Genomic DNA, 14,871 nt, shown 5'->3' with positions numbered 1-14,871 from the left:
AAAACGCATCGATCGATGAACGTCCGAGGAAATATCCCGACGAAGTTCTCCCTCGGTATATTCCGAGGACATTTCCGACAAAATAATGGTCCTCGGAATTTCCTCGGAAATTTGTTTCCTCGGAATTCCGTCGGAAAATTCCGAGGGATTTCCGAGGAAAGAAGAAATTCCGAGGAATTATTTCCGACGACTTGTTTCGTCGGTATGTCGTCGGAATAACGGTATTCCGACGAAATTCCGACGATTTTTTCCCTCAGAATCCTTGCTGTTTTCTTGTAGTGGGAAGATTATTGACAAATTTTACATGAATCCTCGTACCGAAAACATGGAGAGCTATGAAAAGCTTTGCCATGAAAGAGCAAGCAAGTATATGTGCAAAAATAACACAGATCCAGGTTCTTGTTAAAGATGATTAAATAAACATGTTTGCATTTTTTGCATGATCATGTTTATGTTTCTTTTTTTGGGACCAGGTCATTGATAATGCCACAGGAATGCATATGAGGCCAACACCGGGAACTATAACCCCCACAGGCTTTCTTGTATCTATCTTTACCACTCTCAAACACACATTACCTACTGACGATATTCTTATAGATGTGAAAAACAACTCATTGCTTTTGTATCAGGAAAAGAAGAAGGTGGCAAACAAGACATCAGAAATGAAGAGAACAAGAAGGGGACGGAGAGAGATGGAGGAAGTCATGTTTAATCTATTTGAAGGACACTCGAATTGGACTCTCAGGCTACTCATTCAGGAAACTGACCAACCAGAGGTAAAAGCCAAAAGGGAATTTTACACTGTATATAGTGCTTGATTGAGAGGTTTCAAAAGACAAAAATATAGGAAGATGAATACACAAATGATATTTTTTTTTTTGCTGCTTAAAGAAATGTGATTGTGCAGCAATTCTTGAAAGACTTGCTTAGAGATCTTTGTATTTACAACAACAAAGGAAGCAACCAAGGAACTTATGAGCTGAAGCCTGATTACAAGAAAGCCACACATGAATAGAAATTATCTCTCTCTTTCTTTGGCTTTTTCTCAGCTCACGTCCAACTCTAGTTGTACCGATTAATATGATATAATTCACTTTGGATCCAACTGGTAAAACCCGTATGTATTTTTTCTGCGCTCCTTCCCTGATTATTTTATACAAATCAAAATTGTACATTTTTTTTTATATAATAGACATTATTAGTCTAGATTTCCGATGCATGTCTGTTAGCCAAAAGGTTTTCTTTCAGGTTGTGGATAATTAACTGGATAAGTTTGATATGTAGAAAAGATGAACTAACTATTTATTACACTTGTAACTGCTGATCATATGATTACTATAACAAGAAAGATTCACTCACTATGCCTTAATTCTATATAATAAAAAAATATGTTACTAGCTAGTGTTTTAGAAAGTCATTTTAGTTTTTTAACTTTGAATATTCTCAACTTGGGAAAACCAGGTCCCAGCTCATAAAAATTAAAAAAAAAAAAAAATTGGTGGCTTTACTTGTCCTTTAAGAAACTTCTCATCAACAAAGTAAAAAGGTTATGTGAAGAATTGGATTCAAGTACACTATCGAGTACCAAAACATTTGTTATATAGCAAAATGGTTGGAGTCAATAGTGAGTTACTTGGAGATCTTTAGTTGATTTGGTCGGCTGTATTATATTGGTAAACTCGTGTTCAAGACCTGTTTTAGTGGAAGGACTCCTGGCTTTTTAATAAGATAAATGCATGCCCTTGAGGCCTTGACTATGTAATGTGATGACTCCGAGGTTTCAGGGATCATTGTGAATTAGAGAGGTGGCGACGCATGCCATTTTCTTTTTTGCATTTTAACGCCGTCATGTGACTCTTGCTATTATTTATATGCAAGTACCAGGTAATGCTTAAGATGGAAGCATGTCCTCCATCTTGTACGTTGACTATAACCTCTCCTTAAGCTTTCTTGAAGCTGGGAGAATCGCTGACCTTGATTATAAAGAATATAATAACAAAGAGGGGGGTGGTCTGGTCGGCGCCGTCCCAACTCTACCAAGTTCAAGGTTCGATGATCATTTCGGAGATGATATTAATTAGTCTGTATATAAAATGGAGGGGAAGGAATGAGGTAGAGAAGCAAGAAAGCTGAAGAAACAAAAAAAATGTTCTCTTTGTTGTTTCCGCGGTCACCTTTGTGCACAGTAGCGATAGTATTCTACACTTTTGTGTGCATTCCCTTAGAGAGGTTGAAGAAGCAGTGTGGAGTTGCTGAACCGCAACACGATGATGGTTACCACCTACCCGGTTTCATGTTTGGGGACAAGCAAAAGAAGAATGAAGAGGAAGAGAAGATATGCTGCTCAATATGCCTTGTGGACTATGAAGCTGAAGACGCAGTGACACATCTCCCAAGATGCAATCATCTATTCCATATCAATTGCATTGAACCTTGGCTTCTTAGTGGCCATCTCACTTGCCCTCTCTGCAGATCTTTTGTATTCTCTCCTCCTACTGCACGCATCAATGTCAATACTTCCCCCTTCTCTTTCACTTTCTATCTCTCTTTCTTTTTTTGCTTGTTGTTTGTCCATCACCTGCTTGGATGCTTGTTGTAGCCTTTCATTCCTTGTTAATATACCCATTCTTTTATTTTACATATACTGCATTGTTTTGTCATTATTACCATGCACTGTTGTACATAATGCGTTAATTCCTACATATCAAAGACTCTGATTATGAAGTACTTAACGGTATATGACTGAGCAAAAAAAATAAAAATCCAAAATCCGAATAGATATTCAAACCGCTTCAGAATCCGAGAAGATCCGAAACCAAACCCAAACCAAATATGTAAAATATCTTTTATCCTAAATCCTGAACTAAATCCGAAGGGATACCCAAAATCCTATCTTTACTAGTAGACAGAGACAAAAAGCAGCACTAGTTAGTTACACAGCTCTATCTCCCTCCAATTACTGTTACGTTGCGTGTGAACCAAGCATTCTGGCTCTGTGTCTAAAGCCCATATTATCTAATACTTAATGGGCCGTAATGGGCCTTAGTAAATACATCACAGATTAAAACAAAACATTCGTTACAGCAAGAACAGCAGAACACGGCGGTTCCGACCAAGATGTCGCCGCAGCCACCGCAACAAATTGGCTTGCCATGGCCCGAGCTCAACGATGGTTTAACATACAAAGATGTCGTCTCATCTTCTGACTCAGGTCGTCCTCTTCCCTCTTAACACTATTGGATTAATAAAAGTTTGTTTTCTATGTGTTAACTCTTTGTTGTTTTTGTGGTACACAGAGTTAACGACGGTGTCAGATTTCTACTACACCAAGTACAAGAGCTCAGCTCCATTGCTTGGGTTCTACTCTTCTTCCCTCCTCCTCGACTCATCTTCTACGTTTTCATTCTTTAATATCTTTTTTTTCTTCTTTCAGGTGGATTCAACGAATCCAAAACGGACAGGTTGCTCACTCTTTTCACCGAAAGTTCTCGCTTGATTCTTTAGAATTTTGCAATTTCATTTCTCAGTTCTTTTGGCAGATACAAGTTGACGGTGAAGTTGTAAAAGATCCCAACACACTCCTTAGGTTGGGAACTTGTTTTGTTGTTACAATAAGTCTAAGCACTAATAAAGAGTCTTGCTTTTAGTAAAGGTTGTGTTTTTGTTTGTTTCTTCTGTCAGGAGTGGTTCCAAGTTAGTTTACCGTAGGCTTCCTTGGAAGGAACCTGACACGCCTCACTTGCTAGATATTTTGTACCAAGACGATGATTTGGTAACTTCTTCTCCTTCTGAAGACAACTTTAAAACAGTTCTTTTCGATTTTGTTTAAAGTTGTTTCCTTTTGCTTTCTTGCTGCTATCTACAAATAAGATGACCAACGCGACTTCTTGTTCTTGTTTGTGGTCTGCGTTTGGTCTTCTAATATCATTTTGTTCTTTTAACTTGGTGTGATGTGGACTTCATATAAATGCAGATCGCTTTAAACAAACCGTCTGGACTCCAAGTGTTGCCAGGAGGGCTTTTCCAGCAAAGGACTGTGTTGACACAACTGCAATGGTGTTTTGGTGAATCGCACCCTGTCCCTGTACATCGACTAGGGAGAGGAACATCAGGTTAGCTTATGAACCAACTAAGATTCAAGTATTCTCCACGCCTTGATAAAAATGTTGAGCTCTTCACTGGACTCTTACCAGTTTACATTGCAAAAGCATCTTTAAAATGATCTTTATCTCTCTACTGGGGAATTTGTTATTGTTTTCAATTTGTTTGAATGGATGGACTCTTTTCTCAGGTATACTTCTCTGTGCAAAGACCAAGCTTGCTAAAACTAAACTTTCAGCTTATTTTGCTGAGGGGACGTCTCTTGTTGGGTCTGGGTGAGTTCATCATAAATGATTTCTAGCTTACTTTTTTGGTTCTACTCGGCCCATTCTTGAAACTATCTTTGTGCTAATGTTAAGTATATTCTTTCAGCAACATGGGTCAAGAGTGTGGAACCGTAAGAAAAATATCAAAGATATATCGAGCACTAGCGAGTGGTATAGTTGAAGAAGACAAGGCAAGGCCACTTTATTACTTTGCCATGATACATTTATTTCAAATGCTTAAAATATGCAACTGAAATAGCCTCTTCTTGACAGACGGTATCTTTGTTATTTTAAAGGTAGTTATCAAACAGCCTATTGGGGTGGTTCGATATCCTGGCGTAGCAAAAGGATTATACGTTGCTTCTTCTGAAGGTTAATTCTAATATCTTAACACCATTAGCTAGTGCAACAAAATAAATCCAAAGTAAATCTAAAATGACTTTGCTCTTCTTGTTGTCAGGCAAACCTTCTTTCAGCAAAGTAATCGTTTTGGAAAGGGACAGGCAGAGAGATTGCACGCTGGTTAAGGTTTTCCTTCTGTTTCATCCTATTTACAATATCACCGTGTAACACAAAGGATAAAAGCGAATGAGATAGTAAGACCAAAATGAAGTTCTTAAAAAATGACCTTGATGCAAAACAGGTAGAGATACAATCTGGAAGACCACATCAAATTCGGATTCATCTTGCATTCATTGGACATCCCTTAGTAGGTAAACCTTCATTAGTATATCTCATAAGAAAATTTGGATCCGTAGCTTTGATTTACTTGGAGTCAGTAACCCCTTGCTTTCAGTAGAACATTGAATAGAAAATGATGGTGGAATCATATTTCGGTAGAAAAAGGACTTAGTCCCAACTCCCAAGTGATGCTTCAACTGGCTATAGCTGATTCTAGGACATGAGTTGCTTGTGGCATAGTCTAGGACGGTTTTGCTAGACATGAGTTTTCTTTTGGCAGTGGGTCTATGAAAAAGAAGTGATGATGTTTACAGGATCTCAGTGCAAGTCAGCAAACATGAAATCTTAGCTTACATGTTGACCAAAATGCAGGGGACCCACTTTATGTTGCGGGAGGACAACCAAAGGGTGTTGATCCAGATCTTGTAGATGCTGCTTCTACTCCTTCTTTTGCTGCAGATGGGTACAAATTTGCATTTTATTTTTCTTACTTGCATTTTCCAATACATTTTCGAGTTTCCGTGAGATCAAGGGTCCGAAATTAAACAATATGGGGCTAACTAATGTAGTATAACGCAATGGGTAGTTTCTTGTGGAGTGTGAATTGGGACTAGTGTTGGTAAATAATTATATCGAAGCACCTTAGCTGCTGAATATTTCCATGCAGGGGATACCGAAGACCGAATCAAGCTGTTCCTGGGGATTGTGGATATCATCTTCATGCACATGAAGTAGAGATACCAAACCTGTTGAACACTCATAAGGTATATAAAGCCACTCGTGCTAATGCCACAAGTAATCAATATCTGAACGTTTTTTTTTTGCAGTTGTCCAGCTATCTAAATCAGCTGATAAATCATATGTCTGCAGGTTTTAAAGGTAGTGGCGCCATTACCACCAATCCTCCAAACAAGTTACTTGGCTGAAGAAAAAGGCCTTTCCTCATGCAAGTTAAAGTTGAGTTAGTCTTCCACCAGACAACATTAGATGTTATTCTTCTTCAAGAGTTATCTCTCTTTCCATGTTATTGTCAGCAACAATACAAATACAAACATCATCTATGGATTTTGTGGAGGCACCTAACTTAAGTTGAACCAAAAGAAGGAAAACAAAATGCCTATATCGACTGACATTTCTAAATTAAGAAAGATGACAAAAAATGAGATATGATACAGGATGACAAACAAAGAAATCCAAAACAAACTAATAGTAATGACCCTAAGAAGTTTTTGGTTCACCTGGTTGCTTCTGCTAAACCATTTCCCCTTCTCCTATGTTACCTTTCATCCTTACCGCTAGAGACATCTGCTCTCTCTTCGATATGCTTTCCAAAGCTCAGAATTCCACTAACATCCAGCTGAATCTCTTTGCTACTAACAACCTGCTGCTTAAGATGCGTGCTAAGTGCTTCGGGGTAACTTGCAAGCAACTTGGCAGACTCTGGCAAAGATGTGAGCACGGTTTGGATTCTGCTGCCATCCCAGAAACTGTAGCTCGTAATAGGAACATTCTGAAGGTGTTGCTGATTAATGTACTGATGGTCCCCGCTCAATGTTGACGATGACCTGATACTTGCGCCTGGATTTTGTTTCTGCTTGCTTCCATTATCATCTGCGGTTAGTACTGTGCCAAACAGCTTCACATCTCCATTTTTATCGAGCCTCTCAGAATCAGACAAACTAAAAGAGTGGCTCCTGCTATGACCAGATCTTCCATCTTTATGGAATACTGTCAGAGGCTTAGTAGCTGAGCTAGTACACTTTTTGAGTGAGAAACCTTCACCTGTATGTTGGTTATTCACAATCAAATCAGATTTTGACCTACTAATCCTGCTCGGATCTTGTGTGAATGATCTCCAAGGAATTTGACAAGGTTCCGTACTAGTAGCATTTAATCGACCACTCTGCTCAGGTTTCACATGGCCTACAATCCGAAGCCTCCTATCCAAATTCAGATTGACCTCAGAAAACTGCCAGCCCATGTTATTTGTTTGGACAACAAGAGAATTTGATAACTCGGACTCTGTATGGCAACTGGGATCTCCTTGTGGTACACTGACGTCTACAAGGTCTTCCTCAATGGGAACGTGGTGCAGACACTCAGGGTACCTGAAACTTGAAGGTGCAGCTTCAGCCTCAAGGCCATTATTTATGGCCCTATTTGCAGCTTCGTTCACTCCATCCTGCTGCTTTGAGCTTTGATTAGGCAATGCAGCACCTTCACCTCCTGAGCCCTTGTGTGAGCTTTCTGTGGGTGTCTCTACAATAATAGCGCTTGCGCCACAATACAAGGGGTCAGAAGATACAGCGACAGGTGTTAAATTACCTTCTTCTAATTCCATAGACAGTTGATCACTGCTCTTAATCGTCTCCTCAGCGACAGATGTTAAATTACCTTCATCTATTTCCATTGACAGTGGATCATTACTGTTAATTTGCTCTGCAGCCTGACACTGGGTCTCACCAGTAATATTGTTTACCAAAGGTTCCGAAACTACACCCGGGAAATCCCCATTGCTACATGCATTGTTCACGAGACTGGTACCATCTTTCAAGCACAGTAATGTCAGCCCAATATCTTGTTCTGATCTACTAAGGCCGGCTTCCACATTTGCAGAGCCTGAATGATTAGCTCCATCCTGATTCATGTTAAAAGGAGAGGTAGGCGAATTCAGACCAATCTTGGCGCTAACTCCATCATTGCATATGGCAGCAATACTCTCCATGGCACAAGGATCCTCCAAGTCGCTTCCACCAACACCCTCATTGGCATTATCAACACTTGCGGATGTGCTCACATTTGCAGATCCAGACTGTCTACATTCCAACCCAAGGCATTTCCGAACTTTGCTAAAGAAAACCCTACACTGATCCGGAGACCTTGTCCTGACGAAGCTCGATAATGAAGCAAAATTCTTGCCAAATAGCGAGAACCCCTGTATAAAGGCAGATCTCTCAGCATCGGTCCAATGAATAGGTCCCGTTTCTTCGCAGCTCTCTTCGGAACATGAGTCATCGTCTTCATTGCTGTTCTCATTATGTGTAGAATGAGATATCCGAGGTTTTTTTGCAGCAGGATCAATCTTCAGATGATACATACACTCCTCTCTAGAGTTTATCTGCTCTGATGACAAAGGACCAACAGCTACAACATCTGCACCAAGATTTCTCTTACGAGGGAAACCGAAACTGTGGGAGCACCCTTCAGAGTACTTGCCATCATGCTGCAATGAACTAGAACTGCTGCTACCTCTAAGGGTAATCCTTTTGGAAGAGATCTGTCTGGTTGATGCAACCTTGCCTGCGTTTGATGCTATGATTGAGACGGCACCTAAAATATCAAGAGAGGCAGCCCCCATCTCACGATTCCACTTTTTTCGTGGCGCCAACATGTAGGTGTGTTTCCCTTCTTTACCATAACCACGCTGCTTCTTTATCTTCCCAAAACTATCAGACTTGTGGTTTTTGTAGTAGTATTCGACACAGTCCGCAGTTGTCTTCTGAGAAAGATATGAAGCAATTTTCTTGAAATCCTTCCCGTGCATTGCTAGCATATCCAGGAAAGTCTCTTTCTCCTCTGGGGTCCAAGGATTAATTTTTGTTCTTTCCTTCTCAACGTCACATGGATCTTCAATCATCCCATTACTGGAGATAAAACGTGACCTCGCCCTCTCTTTCTCATCCAAAATCATCGCAGGCATCCTCAAAATGTCTCTAAAAGGCGTTAAATGGGTACCATTTTGTAGTTTTTTCATGTAACTTACGAGCTCTGTCGTGGACGCTACACTATCCCTTCTCTGAGCTGCACGCGTATAGTAAACAGTTATTAGACGTCAAAATTCGATGAAAAAGACTTAATTTATTTGTGATCACTGTCCAAAAGTTTCCCGAAGCAATCTTTTGGACAACACCTCCTACTTCATGCCAGACAAAGACACACCAAGGAAGGCTTAAAATACTAAGAGCAAAAAGCAGAGAGAAAAGAGATTATGAATACATTACCTGAAGAAGAGAGCCTCAGGCGTAAAGGTTGGGGAAGCTTCAGACGCCCACTAATTTTTGCATTCGGTAACACTTCGGTTCTTTTGTTAGACTTCGGTTGGCGCTTTGTTAAAGCTAGTTGATGAAGATCTTTCTTCCATGCGAACTGAAACGCTTTAAACCGAAGTAGCAAAATTTTCTCCCTAGCTCTCAAGAGCTCTATCCTATCGGCAATTTTTTCTTTGACATGAGAATCAAACTGTCTTTGACGTACGCCAAGGAATCGTAAGTCATCAAACGAACTGAATTCTCTTGGAAGCAATTCATTAAATACTCCAGATGATTCACTGGCATATATCTTATTGGTAGATAATAACTTAGCACAGTGCAAGTCTTCATTAGAGACCATATCATCAGCAGAAAAAAGGTCAATAGCTTCCTGACTGGAAACAGCAGATGTGTTAATCGCTTTGGAAGAAGCAACTGCCCTGACAGACGGTATGGGCAAAATATCTTCATTGCTTCCGGCAGTGGCAAAGGCCTGGGTTAGAGATTTAACTTCTCCAGTACTATCTCCAAAGATTTCAACAGGAGCCTTGGCTGAAACAGCCTGATGAACAGGATCTCTAACCAGCGTTTCAGCTACAGAGGAAGCTACTATCTTGGGGCCCAAAATACAAGGATTTTCCTGCTTCTTGAACACATTTTCATCCCCCTGACAAACGTATGAACTGGGTTCAACAACACGACACTGTCTTCCACCTTCAATTTTTAGTGCCTTCTGTTTGTTTTCAAGCAGATCAATTTCAGACTCAGCCATCTCCACAGCTTTCAAAATATCACCTTTCCAGGCAAGTAATCTGTTCATTGATGTCAACTGAGCGGAACAGAAATCCCCTATAACAGGATCATCAGTACCAAGCAACTCACTGAGCAAACAGCCAAATCGTTCCATTGAGACGTCATCAAGCTCATCTATATTGATTGGAAGTCGTTCAAGGTAATTACTAGACACGGGACTTGGTGAACGGCACATGTTACTGACATCACTAGCACCTATAGCAGCCTTCGCAGATGATTTATCTGCAAACCCTGCACACACAAAAATAAAATTACATGGGTATGTTACATTGTTATTTGCAGAAGATAAGGGGTGAATGTATAAAAAACAAGTGCAAGACATGAAAAAAAAAGAGAACGAAAATCAGTGTTTACAAGATCAGGTATATGACAGAAGAGCTCAGGTAATAGGAAAATCATTCATAGCTCCAAATAGCGACGAATTACAAAATGTACTGTACCTGGTGATGAACTGCAATCTACAGAGGATGGAGTTGTAGGGGAACCATAATCTGGAGCAATAGCTGCTGTAGGACTTTCATCAGTAATATTTTTGTTCAAAGAACGCAATTCCCCTGTACCGTTTTCCAATAAAGCCGTTCCATCCTCGGTTGTGTTAACATCAACTTTCTTATTCTCATATTTCGCCAGGCCCTCCCCCCACCCAAGACGTTTCTTTCTAGCGATCATCTCCTCGGACAGAGTTGTTGTGGCGCATGCAGTAGCATCTCCTGAAGAAGATTGCGTCGCAGCAACAATTTTAGGAATAACTTTCTGCTTTCGATCGCTGGAGTCACCAGCCCCCAAGCTTTTAAAGCTACTTGAGTGACTAAAACCTGAACTCTGAGACGAAAAACTCCCAGAACATACTGGAGGTTTCCCAGTTGCTCCCAGAGAACTCTCCTTCCCACTTTTCATGGTACCGTCTAAATCACTGACTCCACGTAACCCTCCACGTAACCTATTATCTTCCATGTTTTCCAGGTGAAGCTGTTTCCGAGTCCCCTCTAGCTCTGCATGGCGGATTGGAGGATCTAATGAATTATCATTAGCTAACCTTCGAGCATACATCAAACCATTGGACTGATTTGCAGTAGAACACTCCTTATTTTCATAACTGTTTTCCGAAGAAGGCCGTTCAGACAAGCTAAGACAGTCAGAATGAGGATCTATAGGAAGTGATGGCCTTTGATCAGAAAATTTCAGCTCGTTTTTAAATTTGAGAGTCTGGACTGGGGTACACATCTCAATGTCCGGCTGATGAGTGGAGTTGGGTGAATCCCAAGAGTTCACCAGAGTAGTATGAGCATCTGAAGCATGTAGCGGCCTTTCATCAACTGACCTCCGACCATTTCTAACACCACATGGCCTCTCAAAAGCTCGAGAAGAGCTGTTGCTCATGTCCAATGTATTGCACTTCTCCTTCTGGCTTAAAGGAACCCTATCATCCCTGCAATTCCTGGTATATCGCCAGTCTCCACGTGGTGCTGATTGTCTATAGTAGTCATGACTAGTCTCCTCCGCAAACTGGTACCTCCCGCCCTGCTTACCATGACCTTCAGAAAATATTGAAGACAAAGAGGAAGATGAAAATTAGAAACTCTGCAAGAACCATATTCATCCAAGTACTAACTTCTGAAAAAGGTATCTCTCCCAAAACATATTCTGCTGAGAAAAACATGTAGTATAATCTTCCCAAAGAGGATATAAGAACCAAGAAACATCATAGTGCAACAAGTCATCAAATTCTAGGAGACAAAAAATTCCACACATGGGTTCCAAATTCAAACGTACCAGAAAAACTATAGATGTAAACCACAAATCAATACACATATTGTCATCAGAATCTATAACATGTAAAACTAAACTAACGACAATCCACGATTTTGGAGACTTCTATTCATGGAAACAAGACTTGTAGGATGATGCCTAAGGAACAAAGTTACGATCTTTCATCCTATTTTCAGATTAATGAGCAAAGGGATACTAACTCAATTGAGATAACACACTAGTCTTGCCGGCAAACTATATCTACCTGAGTATTAGATTTCCAATAAATTAAAAATTGCTCCTTTTAAGAGTAGCCTCATCAATTCACTTGGTAACGATCTTCAAAGTTGTAGTAATGCTCCAATAAAAACCCTAAATCGGGATAAGACAAGAACTCAATATAAAAGAAACAACATAAAGATAGACCTCTAAGCACTTAAAGCGAGAAAAAGATGACAAGGAAGCAAGAGATAGAAAAAGAGAGGGGGGGTGATAGAGCACTTACAATTAGGCCTGCGGAAGTCACCAGATCCCCAACGTGAATACTCGCGGGGAACATGGTGAGAAGAAGGAGAATCAAAAGGTGGCTCGGAGGGCCTCTCACGCTTCCTTGGCCTTAGGAGCTCCTTCCGATCCCAAGATGTGTGATCCTGCGGCCATACTGGAAGTTTTCCAACTGCTCCCAGAGAACTCTCCTTCCCACTTTTCATGGCACCGTCTAAATCACCGACTCCACGTAATCTATTGTCTTGCATGTCTTTCAGGTGCGGTTTCCGAGTCCCCTCTAGCTCTGTATTGCGGATTGGAGGTTCTAATGAATTATCATAAGCTAACCTTCGAGCATACATCAAACCATTGCATTGGTTTTCTGTAGAACACTCTTTATTGTCATAGCTGTTCTCCGAAGAAGGCCGATCAGGACGAGGATCTATAGGAAGTGATGATGGCCTTTGATCAGAATTGTTTTGCTCATTTGCAAATTTGAGTGTCCGAACTGGGGTACACATTTCAGGCTGATGTGTGAAGTTGGGTGGAGGATCCCAAGTGTTCACCAGAGTAGTATGAGTATCTGAAGCATGTGGCGGCCTTTCATCAACTGACCTCCGACCATTTCTAACACCAAACGGCCTCTCAAAATCTCTAGAAGATCCGTTGTTCATCTCCCATGTATCGCCCTTCCAGTCCTTGTGGCTAAACGGAACCCTATCATCCCTGAAATTCCTGGCATATCGCCAGTCTCCACGTGGTGCCAACGGTCTATGGTAGTCATTCTCAAACATCCGAGCACTGGACCGGGAAGATGTGTAACCATGACTAGTTTCCTCCTCAAAGTCGTACCTTCCGCCCTGCTTACCATTACCTTCAGAAAATATTAAAGAGAATGAAAATTAGAAACTCTACAAGAACCATATATTCATCCAAATATATAATATAACTTTTGAATCTCAAAGAGGATATAAGAACCAAGAAGCATCATAGCGCAATAACTCCGCAAATTCTACAAGACAAAAGAATCCCACACGTGGGTCTCAAAAATTCACATCAACCAGATGTAAGAACAATACCTACTGTCATCAAATTCTATAACATGTAAAACTAAACTAACAACAATCCACGACTCTGGAGACTTGTATTCCTGGAAACAAGTCTGGTAGGATAATGACTCGGGAGCAAAGTTAGGTTCTTTTTTCCAATTATCAGATTTATAAGCAAAAAAAACAAGAAGCTAGCTCAATCGAGATAATAGTCTTGCCAAAAAAAAAAAAAAAAAAAAAAAATTTGCTCCTTTTTAGAATAGACTCATCATCAATTCACTTCCTATCGATCTAAACCCTAAACCGAGATAAGGTAAGAAGAAGTCAATTCAAAAGAAAAGAAAACAAAACAGAGAGAGGGAGGGGAGATACAATTAGGCCTGCGGAAGTCAGAAGCAGATCCCCAACGTGAAAAGTCGCGGTGAGAAGAAGGAGAAGGAGGCGAATCGAAGGGCGGTGGTGGCTCGGAGGGCCTATCACGCTTCCTTAGCCTGGGGAGCTCCTTCCGATCCCAAGATGCGTGATCCTGAGGCATCAAGGTATCGAGAACGATCGCATAGATAAGGATTAATAACCCTTTAACCACACTCCAGACTCCGTGACCAAACGAGATTAAGAAGGAGGGGGCGGAGAGACAGAATCGAAACAAGGGAGGCACGAGCTTCGTAATCTTCTTCAGTACTGAGATTCCACGAGGCTTTCCTTGAGTCGTAGCGATTGATTTTTATTCTCTCTGTAAATTGAGCTTCCAACAAGAGGATTGAGAAGATTAGAGAGAAAGATGAAAGAGAAAATCCCTGTGACCTAAAGACGCCTATTAAACTCTATTTCATTATATTTTTGGCGTCCGCTACTTTTTAAATGATTTAACATCTAATAAATCCAAAAATCTATAAATAAATAAATCCAAGTAAAAAAAAAAGGTGTTTTTTACTTTACTTTTATTATTATTGGCGTACGACTTTTTCTACATTCGAAGAACTAAACCAAAGTATTAAACCGATTAGGGATTACTAATAATAATAATAAATTAGTAATCATCATCTCTATTTAATGCGTTTTAATCATTTTGAAGCCAAATGAGCTGTCATTGACTTATGAAAATAGAGGCTCATATAAATAACTTGAGACAAATCTTTGAAACTAGCACATCTTTTGGTCCTTGTGATGGCAGCGCATCAGGACAATTTAGTTCTGTCCGTTTTTCCAAATCAATCGTGTATCCTTTTGGTCTTTACTTGTATAATTATTACAAATCACATTATAGAAACTGGTCGCGATCTCTGCAGATTCAGCCTCACAAGATCCTACTGGTATAAGGACACCGTCAAAATTTAAGAAGTCAAAGTACGCTTTTGCCCCTGAAGGTAAACTCAAATTCCCGCTTGCGCCTCCCGACAGTCGCAAACTGTGTTCTGTCTGTACTGCTGCGTAGGTTTTTTAGTCCCCATTGGCAAAAGATGACTCGTGAAATCTAATCTCTCTTCGTCTTCTTCTCGCAATCAAGCAGGTAAACCCTACAAAACACTTCTCTTCTCGCTTTCTCATCTCTTATTCTTCTCTATCAATTAAGTTCTTTTGCTATTTGAACAATTCAATTGTCCTCTTTCTTCTCTCTTTAATCTGTTAGGAACTTCGTTTCGTGTGTTTCGAAATTAGCAGTTCTTGTGTTGGAAATGATGAACTAACCGGATCTAA

At 40.3% G+C, this 14,871-nt stretch overlaps 4 protein-coding genes across 6 annotated transcripts in view; 3 read left to right on the top strand and 1 right to left on the bottom strand.

Moving 5' to 3' along the window:
- Nucleotides 1–1,124, top strand: part of LOC106303269 (glutathione S-transferase T3-like) — a 30,604-nt gene extending 29,480 nt beyond the window's left edge. Inside the window, exons 5-8 of the mRNA XM_013739587.1 lie at nucleotides 280–386; nucleotides 466–542; nucleotides 630–776; nucleotides 908–1,124. Of these exons, the coding sequence (XP_013595041.1) occupies nucleotides 280–386; nucleotides 466–542; nucleotides 630–776; nucleotides 908–1,015 (439 nt within the window). The 3' untranslated portion in view covers nucleotides 1,016–1,124. The remainder of the gene's footprint in view (nucleotides 1–279; nucleotides 387–465; nucleotides 543–629; nucleotides 777–907) is intronic.
- Nucleotides 1,125–2,146: 1,022 nt separating this feature from the next.
- Nucleotides 2,147–2,599, top strand: LOC106303268 (RING-H2 finger protein ATL18-like). The gene has a single exon (XM_013739586.1). The coding sequence runs from the start codon at nucleotides 2,147–2,149 to the stop codon at nucleotides 2,597–2,599; it is 453 nt and encodes a 150-aa protein (XP_013595040.1).
- A 491-nt stretch (nucleotides 2,600–3,090) lies between these two features.
- On the top strand, nucleotides 3,091–6,192 carry LOC106305643 (RNA pseudouridine synthase 5). 2 transcript variants are annotated; one of them, XM_013741996.1, is made up of 14 exons: nucleotides 3,091–3,211; nucleotides 3,297–3,357; nucleotides 3,434–3,461; nucleotides 3,540–3,586; nucleotides 3,682–3,772; nucleotides 3,974–4,112; nucleotides 4,292–4,376; nucleotides 4,474–4,558; nucleotides 4,664–4,739; nucleotides 4,828–4,895; nucleotides 5,011–5,080; nucleotides 5,421–5,511; nucleotides 5,716–5,812; nucleotides 5,919–6,192. In XM_013741996.1, the coding sequence occupies exons 1-14, from the start codon at nucleotides 3,118–3,120 to the stop codon at nucleotides 6,012–6,014; spliced, it is 1,128 nt and encodes a 375-aa protein (XP_013597450.1). In that variant the 5' UTR covers nucleotides 3,091–3,117; the 3' UTR covers nucleotides 6,015–6,192. The 2 variants fall into 2 exon arrangements, with proteins under 2 accessions (XP_013597450.1, XP_013597449.1); XM_013741995.1 differs by having other exon boundaries at nucleotides 5,876–6,192.
- On the bottom strand, nucleotides 6,017–13,967 carry LOC106305642. 2 transcript variants are annotated; one of them, XM_013741993.1, is made up of 5 exons: nucleotides 13,546–13,967; nucleotides 12,144–12,998; nucleotides 10,330–11,424; nucleotides 9,050–10,120; nucleotides 6,017–8,849 (listed from the first exon to the last, which is right to left on the bottom strand). In XM_013741993.1, exons 1-5 carry the CDS (start codon nucleotides 13,706–13,708, stop codon nucleotides 6,325–6,327), a joined length of 5,709 nt encoding a protein of 1,902 aa, XP_013597447.1. In that variant the 5' UTR covers nucleotides 13,709–13,967; the 3' UTR covers nucleotides 6,017–6,324. The 2 variants fall into 2 exon arrangements, with proteins under 2 accessions (XP_013597447.1, XP_013597448.1); XM_013741994.1 differs by lacking the exon at nucleotides 12,144–12,998.
- Nucleotides 13,968–14,871: the final 904 nt, after the last annotated feature.

This window comes from Brassica oleracea, chromosome C7 (assembly GCF_000695525.1).
Source record: "Brassica oleracea var. oleracea cultivar TO1000 chromosome C7, BOL, whole genome shotgun sequence".
NCBI classification, from domain to species: domain Eukaryota; kingdom Viridiplantae; phylum Streptophyta; class Magnoliopsida; order Brassicales; family Brassicaceae; genus Brassica; species Brassica oleracea.
This window is presented reverse-complemented; position numbering and strand designations above follow the sequence as displayed.

Excerpts from the sequence above, each read along its gene's own strand:
- LOC106303268 (XM_013739586.1), top strand. The coding sequence starts at position 2,147 with ATGTTCTCTTTGTTGTTTCCGCGGTCACCTTTGTGCACAGTAGCGATA.
- LOC106305643 (XM_013741995.1), top strand. The coding sequence starts at position 3,118 with ATGTCGCCGCAGCCACCGCAACAAATTGGCTTGCCATGGCCCGAGCTC. Across the intron at positions 3,587-3,681 it reads GATCCCAACACACTCCTTAG|GAGTGGTTCCAAGTTAGTTT; the intron begins GTTGGGAACTTG and ends TTCTTCTGTCAG. Across the intron at positions 4,896-5,010 it reads GAGATTGCACGCTGGTTAAG|GTAGAGATACAATCTGGAAG; the intron begins GTTTTCCTTCTG and ends GATGCAAAACAG.
- LOC106305642 (XM_013741993.1), bottom strand. The coding sequence starts at position 13,708 with ATGCCTCAGGATCACGCATCTTGGGATCGGAAGGAGCTCCCCAGGCTA. Across the intron at positions 11,425-12,143 it reads TGACTTCCGCAGGCCTAATT|GTCATGGTAAGCAGGGCGGG; the intron begins GTAAGTGCTCTA and ends TATTTTCTGAAG. Across the intron at positions 10,121-10,329 it reads AGATTGCAGTTCATCACCAG|GGTTTGCAGATAAATCATCT; the intron begins GTACAGTACATT and ends TTGTGTGTGCAG.